The 19,993-nt window shown below is 55.5% G+C and overlaps 9 protein-coding genes across 9 annotated transcripts; 6 read left to right on the top strand and 3 right to left on the bottom strand.

The window, feature by feature from the left end:
- Positions 1-17: 17 nt before the first annotated feature.
- On the bottom strand, positions 18-1,395 carry J7T54_008078 (uncharacterized protein; the record flags this gene model as incomplete). The annotated part of the gene is made up of 3 exons (XM_051502672.1): positions 18-765; positions 832-1,268; positions 1,324-1,395. The coding sequence occupies 3 exons, from the start codon at positions 1,393-1,395 to the stop codon at positions 18-20; spliced, it is 1,257 nt and encodes a 418-aa protein (XP_051365840.1).
- Positions 1,396-1,812: 417 nt separating this feature from the next.
- On the top strand, positions 1,813-4,225 carry J7T54_008077 (uncharacterized protein; the record flags this gene model as incomplete). The annotated part of the gene is made up of 4 exons (XM_051502671.1): positions 1,813-2,076; positions 2,652-2,738; positions 2,801-3,700; positions 3,752-4,225. The coding sequence occupies 4 exons, from the start codon at positions 1,813-1,815 to the stop codon at positions 4,223-4,225; spliced, it is 1,725 nt and encodes a 574-aa protein (XP_051365839.1).
- Positions 4,226-4,507: 282 nt separating this feature from the next.
- On the bottom strand, positions 4,508-6,358 carry J7T54_008076 (Uracil catabolism protein-like protein; the record flags this gene model as incomplete). The annotated part of the gene is made up of 5 exons (XM_051502669.1): positions 4,508-4,591; positions 4,642-5,267; positions 5,318-5,534; positions 5,587-5,862; positions 5,963-6,358. The coding sequence occupies 5 exons, from the start codon at positions 6,356-6,358 to the stop codon at positions 4,508-4,510; spliced, it is 1,599 nt and encodes a 532-aa protein (XP_051365838.1).
- Positions 6,359-8,348: 1,990 nt separating this feature from the next.
- J7T54_008075 (uncharacterized protein) lies at positions 8,349-9,278 on the bottom strand (the record flags this gene model as incomplete). The annotated part of the gene is made up of 2 exons (XM_051502668.1): positions 8,349-9,019; positions 9,098-9,278. The coding sequence occupies 2 exons, from the start codon at positions 9,276-9,278 to the stop codon at positions 8,349-8,351; spliced, it is 852 nt and encodes a 283-aa protein (XP_051365837.1).
- Positions 9,279-11,831: 2,553 nt separating this feature from the next.
- J7T54_008074 (uncharacterized protein) lies at positions 11,832-12,367 on the top strand (the record flags this gene model as incomplete). The annotated part of the gene is made up of 3 exons (XM_051502667.1): positions 11,832-12,020; positions 12,079-12,232; positions 12,288-12,367. The coding sequence occupies 3 exons, from the start codon at positions 11,832-11,834 to the stop codon at positions 12,365-12,367; spliced, it is 423 nt and encodes a 140-aa protein (XP_051365836.1).
- Positions 12,368-12,611: 244 nt separating this feature from the next.
- J7T54_008073 (Mitochondrial distribution and morphology protein-like protein) lies at positions 12,612-14,068 on the top strand (the record flags this gene model as incomplete). The annotated part of the gene is made up of 2 exons (XM_051502666.1): positions 12,612-12,873; positions 12,939-14,068. The coding sequence occupies 2 exons, from the start codon at positions 12,612-12,614 to the stop codon at positions 14,066-14,068; spliced, it is 1,392 nt and encodes a 463-aa protein (XP_051365835.1).
- Positions 14,069-14,922: 854 nt separating this feature from the next.
- On the top strand, positions 14,923-16,047 carry J7T54_008072 (membrane zinc transporter; the record flags this gene model as incomplete). Its single annotated transcript, XM_051502665.1, has 1 exon — positions 14,923-16,047. One exon carries the CDS (start codon positions 14,923-14,925, stop codon positions 16,045-16,047), a length of 1,125 nt encoding a protein of 374 aa, XP_051365834.1.
- Positions 16,048-16,552: 505 nt separating this feature from the next.
- Positions 16,553-17,324, top strand: J7T54_008071 (40S ribosomal protein S19; the record flags this gene model as incomplete). Its single annotated transcript, XM_051502664.1, has 3 exons — positions 16,553-16,585; positions 16,843-16,906; positions 16,963-17,324. 3 exons carry the CDS (start codon positions 16,553-16,555, stop codon positions 17,322-17,324), a joined length of 459 nt encoding a protein of 152 aa, XP_051365833.1.
- Positions 17,325-18,551: 1,227 nt separating this feature from the next.
- On the top strand, positions 18,552-19,829 carry J7T54_008070 (uncharacterized protein; the record flags this gene model as incomplete). The annotated part of the gene is made up of 1 exon (XM_051502663.1): positions 18,552-19,829. The coding sequence occupies one exon, from the start codon at positions 18,552-18,554 to the stop codon at positions 19,827-19,829; it is 1,278 nt and encodes a 425-aa protein (XP_051365832.1).
- Between the last annotated feature and the right edge of the window lie 164 nt (positions 19,830-19,993).

Raw genomic sequence — 19,993 nt, 5'->3', positions numbered from 1 at the left:
CTCGACCCCCTCTAAGCTCATGTCTTCCACTTCACGACCGCAGTTCCGCCCTTTTTGAACTCGGCCATGTCGCCCAGGGCGAGCTCGTTGTCCGTGTGCTCCTTGTTGGGGAACGTTGTCGCAATGACGTATTGCCTCGACCGCAAGTCAGGGTTGGCAGCGTTGATGAAGCTGTATACATCGCCCACCGTACTGGTCGTGTTGAACCTAGCCGGAAGACGGGTACCGTCTGGTAGCTGGATGCGGAGCATGATGGTCGGCTGCGAGTCGTCGATCACGGGAGCGCTGCCTGACGTCCCCGGGGCAGCCGTTGTTGCCACGGAAGTGGCTGCATCAACCGAACCGGAGCCCTCACCAGCGCCCGGAACAGGACTACCAAGGCGCCGTCCCTCGCCGCCGAAGGGCTTGTATTGCTTTGGCTGTGCTACGTATGGCCCGCGATGCTGCATGAGCCTAACGTCGACAGGCGTGTTGTACGGCACGTTCATGAGGTGCAGGGGCGCCCGACCCTGGCGGATCAGGTTGAGGTCAGCCATGTGCGCTGGGTCATCGTAACGCATCAGCTCGCCGTCGTCGATGCTGAAGCCATCCTCCCAAATGTGCAGCACCCTCCGCTGGGGCTCGACATCGGCTGGTCGTGAACCGGCTGGGTCCGGAATGCTCATGCTCTCCTGGCCTTCTCCACCCAGGGTCTGGCCAGCACCAGTGAACCGGGAAGTGCTTGGGCCAGGCTCGGGGGTCTCTGCCTCAGGGCGTCGGGTGTTCCTAGTTGGGGAGATTAGCATGGCACTATGGTGGCGCAAAACCAAATCATGGTCAGGTCATACTCACGACTTGGCCTTGGCAAAGATATCCTCCAGGAGCTTCTTTGTGCCACCGTCCTGCTTCGGGTCCTGCACAGCAAGACCTGACTTCTCACCGCCAGCAAACAGGTTGCCTCGACCGTCATCGTCATCGTCGTTCATACCGTCGTCGCTGTCGTCGTCATGGTCGTCGTGGGCCTGCGAGGCCCCCATGGAGCCTAGGGTCGCTATCCCTTTCTTCTTAGGCTGGGATGCTCTACTCGCTACAGGGCGGCGGCTGCTTGAGGCGGACTGCGGCGCTGGCCTGCCGTCAAGCGTTCTAGGCCCTGTGTAGGACTCGTCGGCCGGTGCAGCACCCGTGCCTGGCTGTGCAGTCGTTTCCGCTCGCTGCTCATCATCGTCTTGGAAAAAAGAGCTTGTGGCGGCCGAGAGGTTCCACCCGTTTGCTTGAAGATATTGAGTCGCCTGTTTTGGTCAGCTACAGCTTGGTGCTGGTGTCGTGATGATGTCTCCGACTGACCAGTTCCTCAGGCGCGCCCGTTAGGCCGCTGAACTCGTTGACCAGTGCTGACTGATCGACCTCGTCAGCCATTGTGGGTAGTGAATAAATCGTCAAGCGAACAAAGTCAGGCTAATTAATGTCGGCACAGCAGTATGTGGATGGATCGGAAGGTGAAGTCTATTGTCAGCTGCAGGTGTAGGTTCTAGAAATGTTAGCTCCAGCCGCTGCAGGCAGCTTGACCAACGTCACTCCAATCGTGGTGGGGGCGACTCGAGGCCCTGGATTGCACCCCACCTGCCCCAAGCTCAAGCCGTCACTGGAGTGATTACTCATCACACTCAACAGCCGAGCGATCGGCATGCAAGCCGGGGGAGCGTCACCCGGGAAATCAGCGGCCCATCACTGACGAAGCGACGCGCGCCCTACGCGACGACCTGGCGATGCTCTCTATCCGGCGTCAAAGCTAAAGACAACGCATTCATTCCGAGTAATTCAGAAGCGTTCATCATGGCCTACGAAGACTCCGCCAATCCGCTCGCCGAGTCTGGCGTGACGATGCGCTCCGACAGCGAGCACTATAGCGAGGAGCCCTCCGCGTCCCCGTCGTCCTCAGATTCGCCGGTTATTGTATATAAGCCGCCTACTGTCTGGTCACTGTTTCGTGGTGCCGCCATCAACCTGGTTCTGCCGTTCATCAATGGCATGATGCTGGGATTTGGAGAGCTCTTTGCGCATGAGGCTGCCTTCCGATTAGGTTGGGGCGGCACAAAGGTACGGAAGACAGATCCATCACCATCAAGTACGAGTGGGCAATTGACGATAAGTATCAGGTCTTCCCCACGAATCGTCGGAGGACACACCCAATCGGCCCTGGCATTGAGATTGGCGAGCCACGCGAGAAACACAGCCCGACAATGGAAGACTTTGCCAGCCTAGAATGAAGCACAGCGGAGACGGTACGGGACCCCTTTGGCCTGGAACGGAACAGGCTTCTGGGCATTCTATCGACGTATTCTAGTTCGCCTGCTCGCGGGTTATTACACTGTCTGGGAGCGAGTCTGAGAAGAGGCGTCTAGCCCTGCATGGTCTTGAATGTACACCGGGCGATGGCACTGAACTGCCAGCACAACACACATAGAACAGTAAATATTCCAAGGTCTGCAAAAAACATCATGTCACTTTCTCATGATCCAAACGTGCAACAAGCACTTGTGGTATCGAAGTACATGTGTCGAGTGATGGCGCCCCGTTTCGGCAGCGTTGAGAAAAGTGGAGCCACGAATTTCCATCGCGTCCAACGTCCGACTTTGAAAAATCCCGTCCTCAAGCGCAACATTTTGAGATAGTATCATTTCCACAGGATCGCCACAATGCTTCCAAGTCGAGGCATGCTGCGTTCGTCCGGGGCCCAGCGACAGCTTCTCGTCAAAGCCGTACGTGACGGCCAGGCCCGCCTACTCAATGACTGACTGACTGACTGACTGACGCTTCCCAGGCCGGCCATGGTCGCGGCTTTGGTACGTTGCGACCCGCCGTCCACGGCTCGAGGTCCAGCCCCCTCGCGACGCTGAAGTCCAAGACGGTCGCTCCCCTTGCCCTGGGCTCGGCAGCCTCCGCTCGTCACCTCTCCCTCTGGGGCTACGGCAGCAAAAAGTCGGAAGCCGCGCCGTCCACGAACCCGATCGAGTCCTCCGCCGCCGAGTCCGGACAGAAGCTCGCTTCCGAGGCGAATGCGCAGTCTGTGCCCATTGATGCTACCCCTGCGTCGTCTACGACCTCGCCGCCCGCCGACCTGTCTGCCATCAGCGACATTGTCAATGAGTCGACCGGCAGCAGCAGCAGCAGCGGCTACGAGATCCTCTCGCGCTCGCAGGACTACATTGGCTACCTGCACGACCTGGGCCTGAACTATGGCTGGGGCTTCACCTCCAGCATGCAATGGGTTATTGAGCACATCCACGTCTGGAGCGGCCTGCCCTGGGGCCTGTCCATTATGGGCGCGGCCGTCGCCTTGCGCGTGGCCATGTTCTACCCCATGATCAGGAGCACCGCCTTTGCTGCGCGCACGAGGCGGATGCAGGAGGATCCCAGGCACGAGAAGGTCAAGGAGCTGATGAAACCCGGCGTCATGTCGGACCCCGTGAAGACCCAACAGATCAGGGCCGTCCAGGGCGTCCTGAAGCAGGAGTACAATGTTCCGGCCAGCGGCATCCTGTGGGGATTCCTCCCCATCCCATTCTCGTTCGGCTTGTTCCGAGCTGTGTCGGGCATGACCAACCTGCCCGTGCCCGGGTGGGAGTCTGCTGGCTACCTCTGGTTCCAAGATTTGACAGCCACTGACCCCTACTTTATCTTGCCGATTATCACCGCCGGCCTAATGTCTCTGACAATGCGCGTACGTTATTTTCCCCTGAAGTAACACAAAAAGGATCACTGACAGATCTAGGTGAACCGCAAAAATACGGCGGTGTCACAGCGTGCCACAATGGACAAGATTTCCTGGGTACTCTTCCCCGTCATCGTCTTTGCGACCTGCTGGTTGTCCGCGGCCGTCAACCTCATGGGTGTGGCCTTTGGTGGTTCCACCCTCGCCGCGACCGCCCTCCTCAACATGAACACTGTCCGGCGGTTGTTCCGTATCCCGCTCGCCGACAACGACACCCCCACGAAGCCGGTGGCAACGTACACGGCCCCGCGTGACCCCACTGCACCTGTCGCTGTCGAGAAGACGGGCACCCAGTCGATCCGTGCCGGCTTCGACAACCTGGTCAAGTCTGTCAAGGAGCAGGGCAGCAGCATCATGCCGACAGGGCAGAAGGAGGAGCAGGAAGAGAAGGCCCGGAAGCAGAGGATCCAGAAGGCGGAGGAGATGGCTGCGGCGCAAAGGGAGCGGGACTTTATCAACAAATACAAGAAATGAAGGATGCCCGGCAGCTATATGTATATATCGATAGAGAGGACTGGCACGAGTAGTGTATAGTAGGTCAGGATCGGCGTTTGTACATTAATGATCGTGATCTCATTCAGGAGTGCAGTGCAGATGCCGTCTACCTTCAGGGTATGGACGCGCTGATCTTTTGTTCGTAACTCATGCCTGGTAGAGAAGCAATCGTTTCATCACGGCTTTAAAATGCTCCCATCAAAGGTTCTATAATTTGAGGTGGATCGTGAAATGAAAGCCCTCCTGCGTTCGTAGGTGCCTCTAAAATACTGTGCCATCGCTATCAATGAGAATTGGTGGCTCCTTGGTGTTTGGTCTGTTGATCTCGGCAATCTCACGCCCGCCCTGTGCCCATGTCAGTATACGCTGTGAGACAACGGCGCTTGCTCACTCACCTTCCAGCTGCCTGCCTCCAACAACTGCGGCAACGTCATCTCGTGACCGGCCAACTCCTTCTTCAACGACTTGTTCACCTCTACGCAGAGCTCGTCCAACAGGCCAATGGTCACGCCTCGCCACTCCACGATCACGTCGTCGCTTGGCTCGAACATGGGCGCTACTTCGACACCCTTGACACCGGTCCGACGGCAGTAATCCGAGTAGTTCTGCAAGCCCCTCTCTGCATCGTCATGCTTCAGCGTCAGGACATCCATGTCCACGAACAAGCCTCCGTTGCGGTATTCGGGCAGGCCCGTGAGCAGTTCTGTCCCAGCAAAGTGCATTTTCAGCATGGACTGCATGGGCTGCATGAGCGAGTATGTGAGCCATTGGGTGAGCTTGTGGAAGGGTAGGATAGATTCCCACTCGTCGGCGCTTCCCGAGAAGGATGCCGGTCGGAAGGACGATCCTGGCTGAGGCATAGACTGGCACGGCCAGGCGTCGCCCAGGGATATGCCGTTGACCGCGGTTCTCGATTGTGGCCAGATAGGGGCAAGACCGTTCATAAGGACATTCCATAATACCGGGAGAGGGACAATAAGGAGCGAGGAAGCCTGCGTCGAGGGGTGTGAGAGGAGGTGGTCTGTCTGATTAGGATCTGGGGAAATTCGCACGGCGCGTAGGGCTACTCACCAACCATGTTTCCAGGCCGCCCATCGTCCCCAAAGTACTCCTTCTTCTCCTCCAGGGCATCAGCCAGACGGATCAGAAGCTCTGTCCTGCCCTCCAAGCCCGCCATGACGTTGCCTGGGCCTGACTGCAGGCCGGCGGCCACTTTTTCCACAGTCAATGCGCGTAGACCTTCCCTGTCGACTTGTGCACGGTTGCTAGGATTCCCAGAGAAGAGGCCCTGCTTTTGTCAGCAATCCCAGGGCATTACCAGGGGGCCCGCGGCTACTGACCTGTTTGAACATCTCCAAGCTCGCAACCGCGATACCTTCGGATCGCCTGTACACCCTGCCGTTTTCTGCGCTCTTGTAGGACCACTGCGTGCCTGCGCCCGCGTCGAGAAGGACGCTGACAAGGAACAGGTCGATGAGACGTCGGCATCGCTCCGTGTTGTCGATCTCGTCAGGCCACGTGGAGAGCAGCTGGGCAATGCGGTCGCGACCGCCAACGCAGAAGTGTTGGTATCGACTGTGGGGTGGAATGCTCGTGAATGGTGCATCGTAGTCTCGCTTGGAAACATTGCGTTAGTCAACGCCCTGCTAACCATCGGTCTGCCCCTCCAACAGCTGGAAGCGCGGGGCATCAGGAAAAAGTAGGGGGGACACACACCTTGATCAGCCCCGTCACAAAGGACACGACGTCGCTCATCTTGCTAAAGTCCACATCAAAGTGCCTCAATTGATTCCTCTGCGCCATCTCGTACACGATCCTGCTGCGATCCCTCACGGCCCCCAGACTCCTCAGATAGCCGGCGGGGTCGAGCTGAGGATCTGGGGGTCGGGGGAGGTCGATCTTGGGCAGTTTGACGGGACCCTTTTGGGACATTGGCTGGCCGCCCACGCTGCTCGCCGAGATGCGATTGCCAATGCCAACGCCCATGCCGGTGCCGGTGCCGGTGCCGTTGCCTGCGCGAGAGCCATTGGAGTTGACACTGGCGGTCGAGTAGGAGCTCTGGATGGGCGGGTCGGCCTTGGGGGCCTTGTCTTTCCGGGAGAACAGGCCCATTGTGCGTCTACGAAGCTCTCGGATCAGAGCTCGTGGGAAATGCTGAGGATAGCTGGGGGAGGGAAATGTCGAGGAGGAAGCGGTCCCCAGCGAGCGAGTCGGCGGTGGATGGTAAGGTAAGGTAAGATACCTTCTGGTACGACAAGGCGATAATAGCTGGTTGTGGATGCAGCCTGAAGCCCGGCCCTGCAGGCACCTCACTCACCTCCAGTCGCCTGATCTCTTCCTACACTGACCGGTCCGGTGGGGCGCTCCAGGCGGAACTAGTAACGTGAAGTGAGTCGCTAATTAATTACTAGTGTGTACCTAATTACTCAATCCGTCAGGTACAATCTTAGTTGATGCATCGCGGTTCTTGAGGCCGCTGGCTGTGGTGCGAGTTTAGGTGCTAAGATGTGCCTACTTGTGATTTTTGATCCACGGATCTGCAACCTTCTTCTCTTCCTCGCATGATTCGCATCACATGTAATTGTCGGCCATCGCTCCAGCCGCTTCTGTCCAAATCAGAGGCGGTTCGGTTCTTCTTCCTCACTCCTCCTCCTTTCATTTCCCTGTAGCTTGTCATTGTGCCCCTAGGCCAGCCACATCAGTTTCGGTGCTGAGAGGGGCCCCAGGACAAATGAACACCGCGCTTCCGAGTCATGGCTCCCAACACGACCCTTGGCTAGAGCCCCTGACTCTGGAGTCTGGGCGCATTGCATTGCAAACGGTCTGAGGTGCGTGGAAGACCGACAGAAGGACAGGAAGCAGCGTGAGTCGCGCCTCGCGAATGAAAACTGAAAAGCCCGCAACAGACAGGGGACGGCCGGGGGTCGTCCGCGCGCCCCTTGTTCCGGGCGGATGGATCATGGTCCTGGATGGTTGGGATGCATGCTCGTGCCGTCCGCTCTGATGAACTTCTGACTCTGTTGCTTGTGAACGATCCGTCCCCGATAAATGCTTCCCCGATGTGGTGTAGTGTGGTGTGGACGACCAGCGTTGGACCTTTGTCCTCGAGTAGCAGGACGCTCACTCTGTCGAGATCCGGTCAACAAGTCGGGGATCTCTCTTCTCTGGGCAGCGCTTATCAAGACTGACTGTTACCATTGAGTCTGAGCAGCATCGTCCAAACCACTCTACGCATAGTCTAGTCAAGCCTTCAGGACTGCCGCTGCGGTTCCCGACAAGTACCTGCAAATCTACTGCAGGGCGGCGGGTATTTGTACTCATCCTGGCGCCCTATTAAATGATTGGGTGTCTGAATCCGATGCGCAGCGTTGAAATTGCAGTCCGCAGGGCCTGTGTTGAGCGCACCGCGAAATCGAGGTTAGTCGCCAAGAGGCTTACTATCTCCCAAGCAGCCAGTTGTGGACTAAAAGATCGTCGAAAAAGACCCTCTTCTCTAGCTGCTTGGCCATGCCAACGAGTCGTGGAGGATGATTCATGAATGCAGTCGCAAAGCGACAACCCGCACTCTCGCAATGCGCTCGGCGAATTAATATGGAAGGCGGGGCTCGACATATTAATTACCTGACTCCTAGGCCTAGCAGAGACTCAGGAGGTGGGACCCTGCGACTCCGCGAGGAACGTCAAAATCTGCAGTCAGCAATCGACGAGCATGTGCATCATTCCGTCCGTGCCTTGCATGAGTCGGGACTCGGCAGACTCGTCATCTCTTGTAAGTAAGTTTATAACTTCCCCTCGATGATCCACATTTCTGAATAACGAAGATCAAGCACACGAGAATGCGGCAAGGCTTAATACCATGCAAACAAGACCTCAAAATGGTTGATTCCTATGAAAGATGGGCAGGATCACGAGTCTTGGAAATAAGACCACGGAGATCATTTGACCACACCATCAAGTTGCGAATACCTCGTTCGTTGTGTAGAATGGTGACATGGGCAAGGTCGGCCAACTAGCAGGTACTTGAGAACTTGAGCCTGATTCTACCACGACTTGCCATCCTCAAATCTGCCATCTAGGTGAGGACAGGCCACAGGCCTCACTCTCAGGTCAGTGCGATATAGTCCTCCCCAGGTTTGACGCTCACCTGCTTTCGAGCCTTCCGTCTCAACCTGCCAGGATGTAACACTAGCATGACAAACACAATGACCACCATGACAGCAGCGTCCAGGACGTAGAGCCAGACTTCGTTGCTGAGCAGCTCGCCATCATCACCCTGCTGGAACTCGACGATGCGTGTAATGTTGCGAATGACAAACAACAGGCTGACCACATACAGCCCATACAGGTACTTCTGCCACGCGAGGTTCCTGCTCGGCGCCAAGGACAGCGAGGCCGAGTACATGGATGTGTGAAATTTCACAGTGCACGCGACAAACAGTGCAAACGCGCACACCTGCAGGATCAGCCCGACGAGAATGGTTGTACGGCCATTCTTCGCCTCGCTCGGGTCCTCGCTCCCTGACAGAATGGCCCCCGCCACTTGCGTTACGAAGCAGCCAATATCGACGACTATGAACAGCTTTGTTGCCCACCGACGGCCGACAATGAGGTGCTCAGCTTCGAGGACGCGGCTGATGCGGCGAGGGGACATGTAAATGGTGGCGGCGAGCAAGGGTGGCGCGGACAGCAGGAGGAGATGCTGGATGACGAATGTCATCACCTTCCTCACGTCGTCGTGAGAACGGGAGCGAAAGTAATACCCTGCAGCTTCCACTTCAGCAGGTGAAAACGGGAGAAAGTCAGCCATGGTTCACTGTTCCGACGTTGATGCACTCGTGCGAGGATACTCACTGCCGCAGCCAACGATCATTGGTAGTGGGAACCATGATCGATATGGGATCATGGCTGAGAGGTGGAGGACAGCAGCGATGCCGAAAAGAGCCAGGAAGGCGTACGCAGGTGGCTGAGCTGGGTTGTAAGGGTAAAGGTCAAACGGCGCATAGCCTTCCGGAGTGGTGGCGTTGGAAGACATGGAGTGAGGCACGTTCTTGAAATTGAAGGTCAAAGAGCAGGACAAGGCCGCGACAAGGTAATCAGTGAGAACCCGAGATTTGACCAGGTGGGTTCCTCTTGTTTGACATTGAGGGAAGTCGTGCTTTTATAATGGCAAGGTAGCACGGAACATAGACGTAGTAGCTTCGTCGGGACACAGTCTACTCCGGCCTTTGGAGATCCGCTGCGGAACCTTCCATGCGAGTCCCGTACATGATGATGATTCAAGAGAAACACCAAATTTAGATGCCGAGCCTGTCAAACCCAACTGTGACGTGGGTTTCCATTCACTCCTCGAATCGTTGGACGTTTGTGTTGAGACTTGAGGGGATGATTGAGGCTGGGTTGTGATAAGTGGACTCAGTGAGGGTGAAACTACCAATAGGATTGATTACGCATTCAATGCGAAAAGGTTACAGACGATCATGTCTCCGCCTTCAACGTAATTGTTTTTACGCATCCAATGCGAAAAACATATACTTACTCGAGCCAGTTTCATCTTCTTGGGCGCATGTAGCGCTGCGCGAACTCAGTGACGAGGCTGTGCTGCTCTTTGATATTTATCCTTTGTCTCTGTATCCTGTCAATTACTCAATACTCGCGTTCGCGCGGTATTGCAGTTTTTCTGCTCAACTGTCACCAGTTCATCGTCTCTTGCGCTCCAGTCAGCGAGCTGACATCTTCAATACCTGAGGGTGAGAGACGACGTCAGGAAATGCGCAAGCCGCACACAAAGTCTCGCCTTGGTTGCCGCACGTGCAAACGACGCAAAATCAAAGTTCGTCAGCCACCCCTACGATCACTTACACTCAACTGACAACTTCCTCTCTGCTCTCAAGTGTGACGAGACGACCCCAGTGTGCAATAACTGCACCAGGTTTGGCGTTCCTTGCGGCTACGATTTGTCACATCCACTACCACTGCGCACGTCTCCATCGGTGACGCGCGAGTCTCCTCGCCGAGGTCGACCCCGATCCAACTGGACATTATGGGCTGAGCAGATCAGCGCCAGCAGCTCAGCTCGGGCCGTCAACCCCCTGCTGTCGGACTCATGTTTCTGTGACATCCCGCGACTGAACGTCGACGACCTCAGGCTCTTCCACAATTACTTGGACAGCACCGCACGGACCGTTACTGATAGCTCTCACGATCAGCTCTGGCGGGAAGGCGTGCCGAGGCTAGGTTTCGAGCACCCCTGCGTCCTGCACCTGATACTGTCGCTCTCCGCTTTGCAACTCTCCAGAGAGGTGCCAGGGCAGGCGGCAAGATACGAAAAACTAGCAGAGCGTCACTCGACCACAGCTTTGAAGGCTGCCACCGCTCTCATGAGGGAAATGACGAGAGAGAATTGTCCGGCTGTGTATATATCAGCCGCACTGATTTGCTTCAACTTCTTCGCGCAAGGCCCGTCCGAGGGGAACTTGCTTCTAGTGGCAGGCGATGGCCAGGTTCCATGGCTTGCACTCATCCGGGGCGTCAAACTCGTCGTCTCGACCATGGGCTGGTCATCTGTCTTTTCCGGTGCTCTGGCGGACTATTTTCCGCAACCATCACCAGGGTCCCAACAAGGGCAACAGGATAAAAGTGAGTCCCAGACACCCTCGCCTTTGGTGGCGATAGAGGACTGGCGATCATCGCTTGAGAAAGTTAGAGATTTAGTAGGTGTTCTTCCTCACCAGCAGTGTCGAGAGGTGTATGGGCGCGAGATAGAGATGTTAACAGGCTGCCTCGAAGCGACATTCGGTACTGGTCAAGACGCCCGGGTGGGCGCTACTGGCGAGATGCAAGTCATCATGGCGTGGGTGTACTCTGTCCAGGATGAGTTTGTGGAGAGGCTCGGCCAGAGACACCCAGCCGCTCTGATTCTCCTGGGACACTTTTGCGTCCTACTGCGGACCCTAGAGAAATACTGGTTCATGCGGGAATGGGCAAAGCATCTTATGGCGGAAATCCTCCGAGCGACTGATGTTGGATGCCAAGAATGGCTGGCATGGCCCATTCGATACCTCTGGGGAGTCGCCCCGTGAGTAGCCGTGCGGATCGAATAATTGCCGATGTACGGGTCACACCTCTCTCCCTCTGTTCGCCGCTTCGACAGTGCATGGCCAGCTTCTAAGTCGTGTGTCCACAGAAAGGAGTGTATTCAGACTGTATTCGCAGTGGTTATGTCAGGATCCCCGGATGAACCGTTCCTGCCGTTTGCGAGGGGTACGATAGAGGGAGAAGAATAAGGTCGAGATGATAGTCGAACAACGAAGGCCCGCAGGCAGACTTTTCGTCACGACAGGTTTCGCGGTCAGACCATGTTGGTGCTTTAGCCCCCCCCCCCCCCCCCTCTTGTCACGGAAATGTACATCCTGAGGGGCTGGATGGAGTACTGCCAGGTACTGCCAGTACTTTATTAGTCGCTGAGATTGACGACCAAGAAAAAAGCTCAAAGTCGTGCAATAATTATCATCGATCGCATACGTCCGAGTTCGCTGTCGCTGTCAGTCTATCCATTGCCGCACTGTCCAGTGCACATTTCGTCAACATGTCCCAGCCCCAACCTGAGCTCCAAGGTCCGCCTCTGAAGCCGGGGCGTTACATCAAGATCTCTCTCTTCCTGAAGCGCAGACCCGATGTGACAGAAGAGTACTTCCACGCATATTGGCTTCACAATCACACAAACCTGTTTTTGGGGGTTAAAGCATTCAAGGAGCTGGTGAGGAAGTACAACCAGGTGAGCCTCGGATGGCAGTGCGTGGCAGCTAGCCAACGAGACACTGACGGGACAAAAGTCGCACTACATCAAAGAGCTGGCCGACATGAACCAAGAGGTCTTCGTTGGCGTCCCGCGTGTCGACTTTGATGGTGTTGCTGAGTTCTGGGTGGACAGCATGGAGGACTGGCGGAAGCTGTGGAATGACGAGGAGTTCACTCGCGTGCTCCAAGGTGATAATTCTCGCATGAGTGGGCGTTTTACCGGTCATTACTGACAAATGGACAGGCGACAGTGATTACTTTACCATGTCGCCTCTGCACGCGACTGCTGGATACGACTACCTGTTCAAGGACGACACAAACTAGGCTTAGTCGTGAAGTCGGGTGTCCAAAAGTGAAAGAGGTGGCAGCCTGATTGAGCGGCGGAATTTTGAGATTCGAGACTTTTACTGTTCAGAGATTCGATCTCAGGAGCCTGGATAAGATCTCGCCTTCTGGTATGGTCAAGATAGATCTGCACATTCGAATTTGACAGCATGTTAGGAGGATGTAGGTTAAGTAAACATTGTGATTGTCCAAATTCTGGAATTGTAGACGTCGTGCCTGGCGAATGCCGAGGAAATGCCGGCGCATCGTGGCAACAGCCAGCTTCATCCCCACCAACTGGTTCAGCCCTCCATCTCTCTTGTCATTGAACATTGCAGTCATTGTCGACCGTCATCCCCCATCCTGCGCGAATGCAAGTCGATCGCGGGCGCCCGCCCAATTCCTTACTATGCGCGAGTTCATGGACTATGTCCACGCTGCCTTCTACCAGGCTACTGGTTGGAACCGCGACAACTCGTACGCAGCGCTGAACCAGACGCCCGATGGTGCGTAGTCACCGGACTTCATTTCTCTTCTCCCACTCGAGTCTGACAGACGGCAGCCTTACTAGATTTTCAGACCCCGCGCGGCCTGCGCCTCTCCCTCTCATCCCTAGCTAGTCCAAATTTCGCAACCTCCTATCAGGTTGGCTCCGTTGGCATTGTTGATGGCTCCATATCCTACCTCTACTCTTCCGAGCCACTTGGTGTGCTCCTCACGCCTACCTCCGAACACGTGTCGCTGCCGCAACTACTACGATCCTACCGGCCACTCGCGCCGCTGCCGATGCGAGAAGGGCCTCCGGGAACACAGACAGCCTTTGACAAACCCGACTCATCTCTACTCTATGGACGACTTTACCTGCCGCAGTCCCTGCTGGAAGCGCTAGTTGTGAAAAGGATATCGCCCGCGCTGCAACTGCAAATCAGTGCCGTATCCGGTTCGCATCTTAGGAACGGCGGCACAGCTGTTGCGTTGGCGCAATATGACGTGGGAAGATATGCCTTGGAGGGACTGTACTCTTCAGATGGGGGACTCTTGGGGCTGCGCGGCATCTGGAATTCTGGCGGCGACACGATTGACCCAGCGACTGCGGCCAAGGGGAGCGACAGGGGCAAGCCCGAGCGAGAGCGCATCTACGGACGTTTCAGCACAGGCGGGGAGATCTACTATGGCACGTTGAACAAGTCGGGAGGCGTCAGCCTCGGCACGAGATTCGCAACATTGCCAGAGCACAAGGGCACGCCACTGTCGGCGACGCTGACGCTCAACCCCCTCATGGGGAACATTGCCGCCAGCTACGCGGTCGTCGCCGGGAAGCACTGCAGCCTGGCCACACGGATGGAGTTTAACATTTTCAGCTACGAGAGCGCGTGGGCTGTTGGAATGGAGCTTTGGAGGAAACCTCTGATGCGTCCCGTAGAAGAGACCAGATGGCTGGGGGCCCGCAGTTTCGAGGCAAAGATGGCCTGGCGCCTCGACGAGCCAAGGGACGCTCTTCCGACGGAGGAGAGAGGGGGTGGCAACGAAGACGAGTACGCGGGCGTCTTGAAGACGAGGCTCGATCAGAACCTGCGAATAGGCGTGCTCTGGGAGGGCAGAGTTAAATCGCTTCTTTTCAGTCTGGGCAGCGGCATCGACCTGCGGAAACTGGACAAACCATTTCGCACCCTTGGCCTGGAGATACAGTTCTCATCATGACATGCGTGTAACCAGGACGTGTCATTTTTTCCATAGATGTTTGCATGGGTCGGCGTTCAAGCGTTCTATCAATGTCAGGGACGTAGTCTAGTAGGCAGGAATCCAGAAGATTTTACAGGAGCCTTTAGTGGTAACATCTCCTACAGCCTTGCCAAGTTGCCAAGGTACGTACTGCGGTGCCGGCAGCCGCCGTGCCGAACCATCCGGAGGAGTGTGGGCCGCCACGGTCCTCCGTCCAGCGTATAATAAGCTTGTGTATGGCCCGAGAACCTTGATGGTCAAGTCAGTCTGTCACTCTGCCAGGTGAGCCTTTTGGTTCCAGCCTCCACGCCTTTGGGACTGGATACCCATTGGGTCATGGACTGGAATTCTCCGGTATTTGCTTGTAAGTGTTTCGCCATACGCAGCAATTGACTGTCAAGAACAGATGCTTTCCTCCACGCCCTGAATCACGGCATGGATAGCGACAACTCAATGCTGTGCCACCAAGGCGCTACCATGCTGTTAAGCCAGGACTTTGGGGCTATCAAAGGTAAAAGGGACCGCAGTCTGCAACATCCCACGCTTTAGATCCATATGTACAACAACCTATTCAGTGTTGGTTGCCAGCTCCGAGCAGTTTTTCACGGCACATTGAAGCCGTACCGGCACCTGTTGCCGACAGAAGTCCACTTCTTCTCGGTCCTTTGAGGCCAAACGTCGACAACAGATCAATTTGCAACGTGAGGATTGCCATCAAGGTGTCAAATAGCGCACCCACGTTTTGTTAATTAAGTCAGGCTGTCGCCCAGCATTTCTCTTGAGCATCAACCACCAGTGAGACAGCCATTTCTCACTCCGCGACTACCGCCACCATGTCTCTCGCCGATATGTCAGCCGCTGCCATCTTCAACCGCGCCGAAGAAGAGGAGGGATGTGATGGTGACGCAGTGGACGTCGGCCAGAGGGGTCTTCGCATCGCCGCCATCTTTATCATCCTCGCCAGCTCGGCCATTGGCGCCCTCATGCCTATTTTCCTCGCCGGCCAGAGCAAGGTGCCCGTGCCCAAGCTGGTGTTCTTCATCTGCAAATACTTTGGTACAGGCGTGATCATTGCTACGGCCTGGATGCACTTGCTGGAGCCTGCGGCGGATAACCTTGGGGACCCTTGTCTCACACCTCGTCTGGGAGACTATCCCTGGGCGTTTGCCATTGGGCTGTGGACCGTCATGGCCATGTTCTTTGTCGAGCTCATGGCCATGCGCAAGGTGGATGACGCGGATGCACTGCAGTCTGGCAGCTTGGACGCCAAGAACGACCCGACCGTGGATATTCTCGACCTAAGCAGGGCCGAGGCCAAGAAGACGAACGTGAACGAGGACGCTGAGAACGGCACAATGGGCCACAACGGACACGGATCGGCGCTCCCTGGACAGGACGGCGACATGAGTTACCCGCCCGGTGGCCGCGACCACCTCGCCCACCGCCACGAGCACACAGAGGGTGACTCCCACGGCAGCCTTGCGGGGCAGCTCACCTCCATCTTCATCCTCGAGTTCGGTGTCGTGTTCCACAGTGTCTTCATTGGCCTGACTCTTGGCACGACCGACGAGGTCACCATTCTGCTCATTGTGCTCGTCTTCCACCAAATGTTCGAAGGCCTGGGTCTGGGCTCTCGTCTGGCAATCGCGCCGTGGCCCCAGGACAAGAAATGGCTGCCTTACCTTCTCGGCGCCATCTTTGCCCTTTCGACACCCGTCGGCATCGCGGCCGGTATTGGCGCGCAGCCCAATAACGCAAACGACCAGAAACTTGTCAACGGCATCTTTGACGCTATTAGCGCTGGTATCCTCATGTACACGGGTCTGGTCGAGCTTTTGGCGCACGAGTTCATGTTCAACCCGCACATGAGGAGGGCCTCGCTTAAGGTGCAGCTATCCGCTTTTGCGTGCGTGCTCCTGGGCATGGGCCTGATGGCATTGCTCGCCGAGTGGGCGTAAACACATAGACTGCAAGACGCGAGGGACGTGAAGAAATGTGCCGTAAAAAATACATATCGTTAATAACTGGTCATTATATGCATATATTTTCTTGGTCCAAGAGCACGTTTTTGATCGATTTGATAGTAACAGCACGGCTTAAAGGCTGTCCACGGCACCACGAGTAGGGTAAACACCTGACAAGGAGCATCTGCAGCAATTAACACACGTGTAATTAACCCAACCAATCCTTCATCCAAAACGGCAATTGAAGCTTGAGGCACATACTTTAGGCCGACCACATTTATACCCGACAGTGCATTATACAGTGCTTTGTTTTTGCACACTGTATACCAATTTTGGTGCTGACTCATTTACCCACCTAGGGCTTGCGACCCCACGGCGAAATTTCCTCGAAAATCAACGGACCCTCAACACCACGAGATTTCCACTCGCACGCCCAGCTTCCATCACCGACAACTACCCAACCACCCACCACCCGACAACCCCCCTCAACACCGACAATATGACTGGCGGAACAACCGTTCGCGATGTTGATGTGAGTGCGACCTGAAGGCGCCATCGACGAAACCCCTTGCGACGAACCAAAATCCGATCTATCCAATTCGCCATCACGATGAAGCGAACCAATGCCCACCGCCGAGCGCAGTGGTCCTGTTGACACCAAGACACTGCAATCGCGAGGCATTTCGGGACCTTTATACAATATGTGGCTGGCAATTGAGAGGAGAGCAGGCGCGAGGGGGTCGAAAGATCTCTGACGACGGAATCATGCTAATGGGTATCTTGCAACAGGCGCAGAAGTTCATCAACGCCTACGCTGCTTTCTTGAAGCGTCAGGGCAAGCTCCCCATCCCTGGTAGGTCTTTACTTCTGTCAATGAAGCTGCTCGCGTTCCAGTCTAACGCCATCCAGGTTGGGTCGATACTGTCAAGACTGGTGTCGCCAAGGAGCTCCCTCCCCAGGACATTGACTGGTACTACATCCGCGCCGCTTCCATCGCGCGCCACGTCTATCTCCGCAAGACCGTCGGTGTCGGCCGTCTCCGCAAGGTCCACGGTACCGCCAAGAACCGCGGCGCCCGTCCCTCCAAGCACATTGATGCCTCGGGTTCCGTCGACCGCAAGGTCCTCCAGTCCCTCGAGAAGATTGGTGTCCTCGAGCAGGATGAGGACAAGGGTGGACGCCGCATCACCCAGGCCGGCCAGCGTGATCTGGACCGTATCGCCCAGACCACCGCTGAGGCCGAGGAGGAGGACGACGACGATGACGAGTAGATTTCTTCCACTACTTCTGCACAGCGACTGAGGAATAAGTAAAAAGTAAGAACGGTCTACTTTGGTGCTTTACACGAGGGCGGGGAATATACCGGCGTACGGGTCTTTTTCGGTTGTCATGTATGAATGAGACTACCCCGAATTGGGTCATTCGGTGCACCTTGAACCCGTCCATACCTTTCTCGTTTTCTTCGCGACAATGTGTGAGCACGACTGTCAACTCGTCTTCCTACGTCATGTTGAAATACCAATGCTGCTTGCCTACGGACATTGGCAGTGTCGCAGAAGCTCACACACCTCCATCGCCAACCGTACCCAAAGACCAGCAGAGTGTAGTCTGCAATTCATCTCGTGTGTCACATGGAGCGGGCAAGGAGATCACGTTTCTCTTCCGTGAGGTGTTGAAAGTGAGCAAAGACTTCGATCGTTGCTTTCGACTGATGAAGGTGTGCTTCAATGCCCTCCCCCTTTGTATCTTAGGCCGTTCACATCACTAGACCAGCCACTGGTGAGAGCTCATTGACTTTCGCTATTTCAGATTGGCGATGAGAACTTCTCACCTTCTCGAATACACTATAAACCCTTTCAGCAACACCACCGTCATTCTCCCTCATCGTGAAAGGCAGTTCCCTCGAGGCTAGCCACAACTTCTTCCACCCTTCATGCCTCTACATTCTTATGCTTAAGGCTTGAGTCTAGGCCAGTCACCGGACTCTTCGCTATTCAACTATTCTTCTACTATCTTTCCTCTACAATCTAGCATACCTTCGGTGTCCAACTCCACCTCGCACACATCCTTACTGTTGGAACGCTACTATTATTATCCTCAGGGCACCTATTGTTAACTGAGCTATCTATTCCGCGCTCATCTTCACTTGGTACGAAGAATACTCTTCGGCACGGACAAGCGTTGAAGTACTGACGTAAACAAGGCATTCTACAACTACCCAGTGGTCCATCACCATGTCCTGTCCACACCCCGAAGAGGCACGTCTCCCAAGATTTCATTCCAAATACCAGATTGACACGTCTCCTCACTTTTACTTTCACCACATCATCAATGAGCAAGAGGCGACGCTCACTGTCGAAGTGACTGGCGCGAATCTATCTCACATCTTCACGCACTCGCGTGCAAAGCAATTGATGAGTGCCTCAGTCATAAAATCATCATTAGACCGCAAGACTGTAGGGTTTTCAACACTCGTTCACGGCGCCAATCGTCACATAATGGCGTGGGCCGAGTCTGGCCATGGCTCAGGCCGCACAGGGGACGTGCTGGACGCAGATGCGCCCGTACTACATAACACCCTCTGGACACGGCGAACGATCCATATGGGCACCATGCTAGGCCTGACTATGGCGCGGCCATTCGACAAAATGGGCGGTATCCGAGGTGTGAACCACGATGACCTCAAGGGGGTCTTTCTGGGTGCTCACGTTGAGGCCAAGCTCGCCGTACACGCAGTATGCCTCATGCTGCGCCATTTCAAGATCGCAAAGGACCTGAACAATATCACAATAGCCGAGCTCCAGGCGCTCCAGGAGGTGAAGTTTGAAAACGGAGAGAAGCCGGCATTCGAGATATACTTTTCTCGCAAGAACTGCGCACCGTGTGGTAATCTTGTCCTTCGGCTGGTAGAGATGACTGGCATCGACATCAAACTGAATTGGAGGCACCGGCTTACTCGAATGGTGTACAACCAACCGTCGAGAGCCGTCCAAAAGAAGGCAAAGCGGCACGCGATCCTCATAGAGGACGACCAGGCTGTCGACTTTGAGGATTTTGTCATCATAGAACATGACGACGTTTCTGACGTCGAGACGGTCGAGGGTTCCACCCGCGACAAGGCCGTTGACCTAACGACAGATGCCACTTCACGGCGATCTATAGATGAGAATGCCTTCTTTGAGGAGATGGAATCGTACGTCATGAAATTGGACGGCCCATCATCAGCTGCAGTTGACGTCTCGCTGCCACGACAGCAATCGTTGACGCAACGAGATGTCGAAACCCGGGACATTCCTAAGCCCTTCCCCCCTACGCCAGTCATGACGCTTCCCGAGGAGCTAGCCACTACCCTTGCGACACGATTGAGAATGAGATTGGAGCGGAAGAATGCCGAGCGGAAAGAGGCGGCTCGCTTGTCAGGGGTCAGAGAGCGTCCTCCCGCGCCATACAGCTCGATGACGGACACGCCTAGTCACCCGTCGCTGTCTTCCCACGACCTTCAGAGGCCGCTCGACAAGGCTACAAAGTGTACACCCGAGCCTACACGCAGACGACGCCAGTCTCGCTTCGCGGACATGTTGCCGAAAATCGGTGTCTTCGACACACCAGATCAGACGCATCGCGGCCACAAGTTCAAGCGCTGTATGTTTGATGAGGAGGAGGATGGAAAAGAAGAAGAAGAAGACTCCTTGGTGGATGACACCCCTTCAAAAGGTGTAAGGAAAGCTATCATCTTGACAGCTGGTGATTCGGAAGATGACATCCCGCCATTTTGATTAGAAGCCGATTTGCGGCGTTGTCTCTCTACTGCATTCTATTTGCGCAATTCGATGCATGAGAAGTACCACGACGAAACGATATGATTTACGATAACGGAGACACATTGGTATGAGGGACATCACAGACAGGTATTGCTATCGAGGACTCGAACTACCAGTCT

This window comes from Emericellopsis cladophorae, assembly GCF_022114955.1.
Source record: "Emericellopsis cladophorae strain MUM 19.33 chromosome Unknown NODE_3_length_1261782_cov_116_963312, whole genome shotgun sequence".
NCBI classification, from domain to species: Eukaryota; Fungi; Ascomycota; class Sordariomycetes; order Hypocreales; family Bionectriaceae; genus Emericellopsis; species Emericellopsis cladophorae.
Note: the sequence above shows the minus strand (reverse complement) of the source record. Positions and strands in the feature narration are given on the sequence as shown.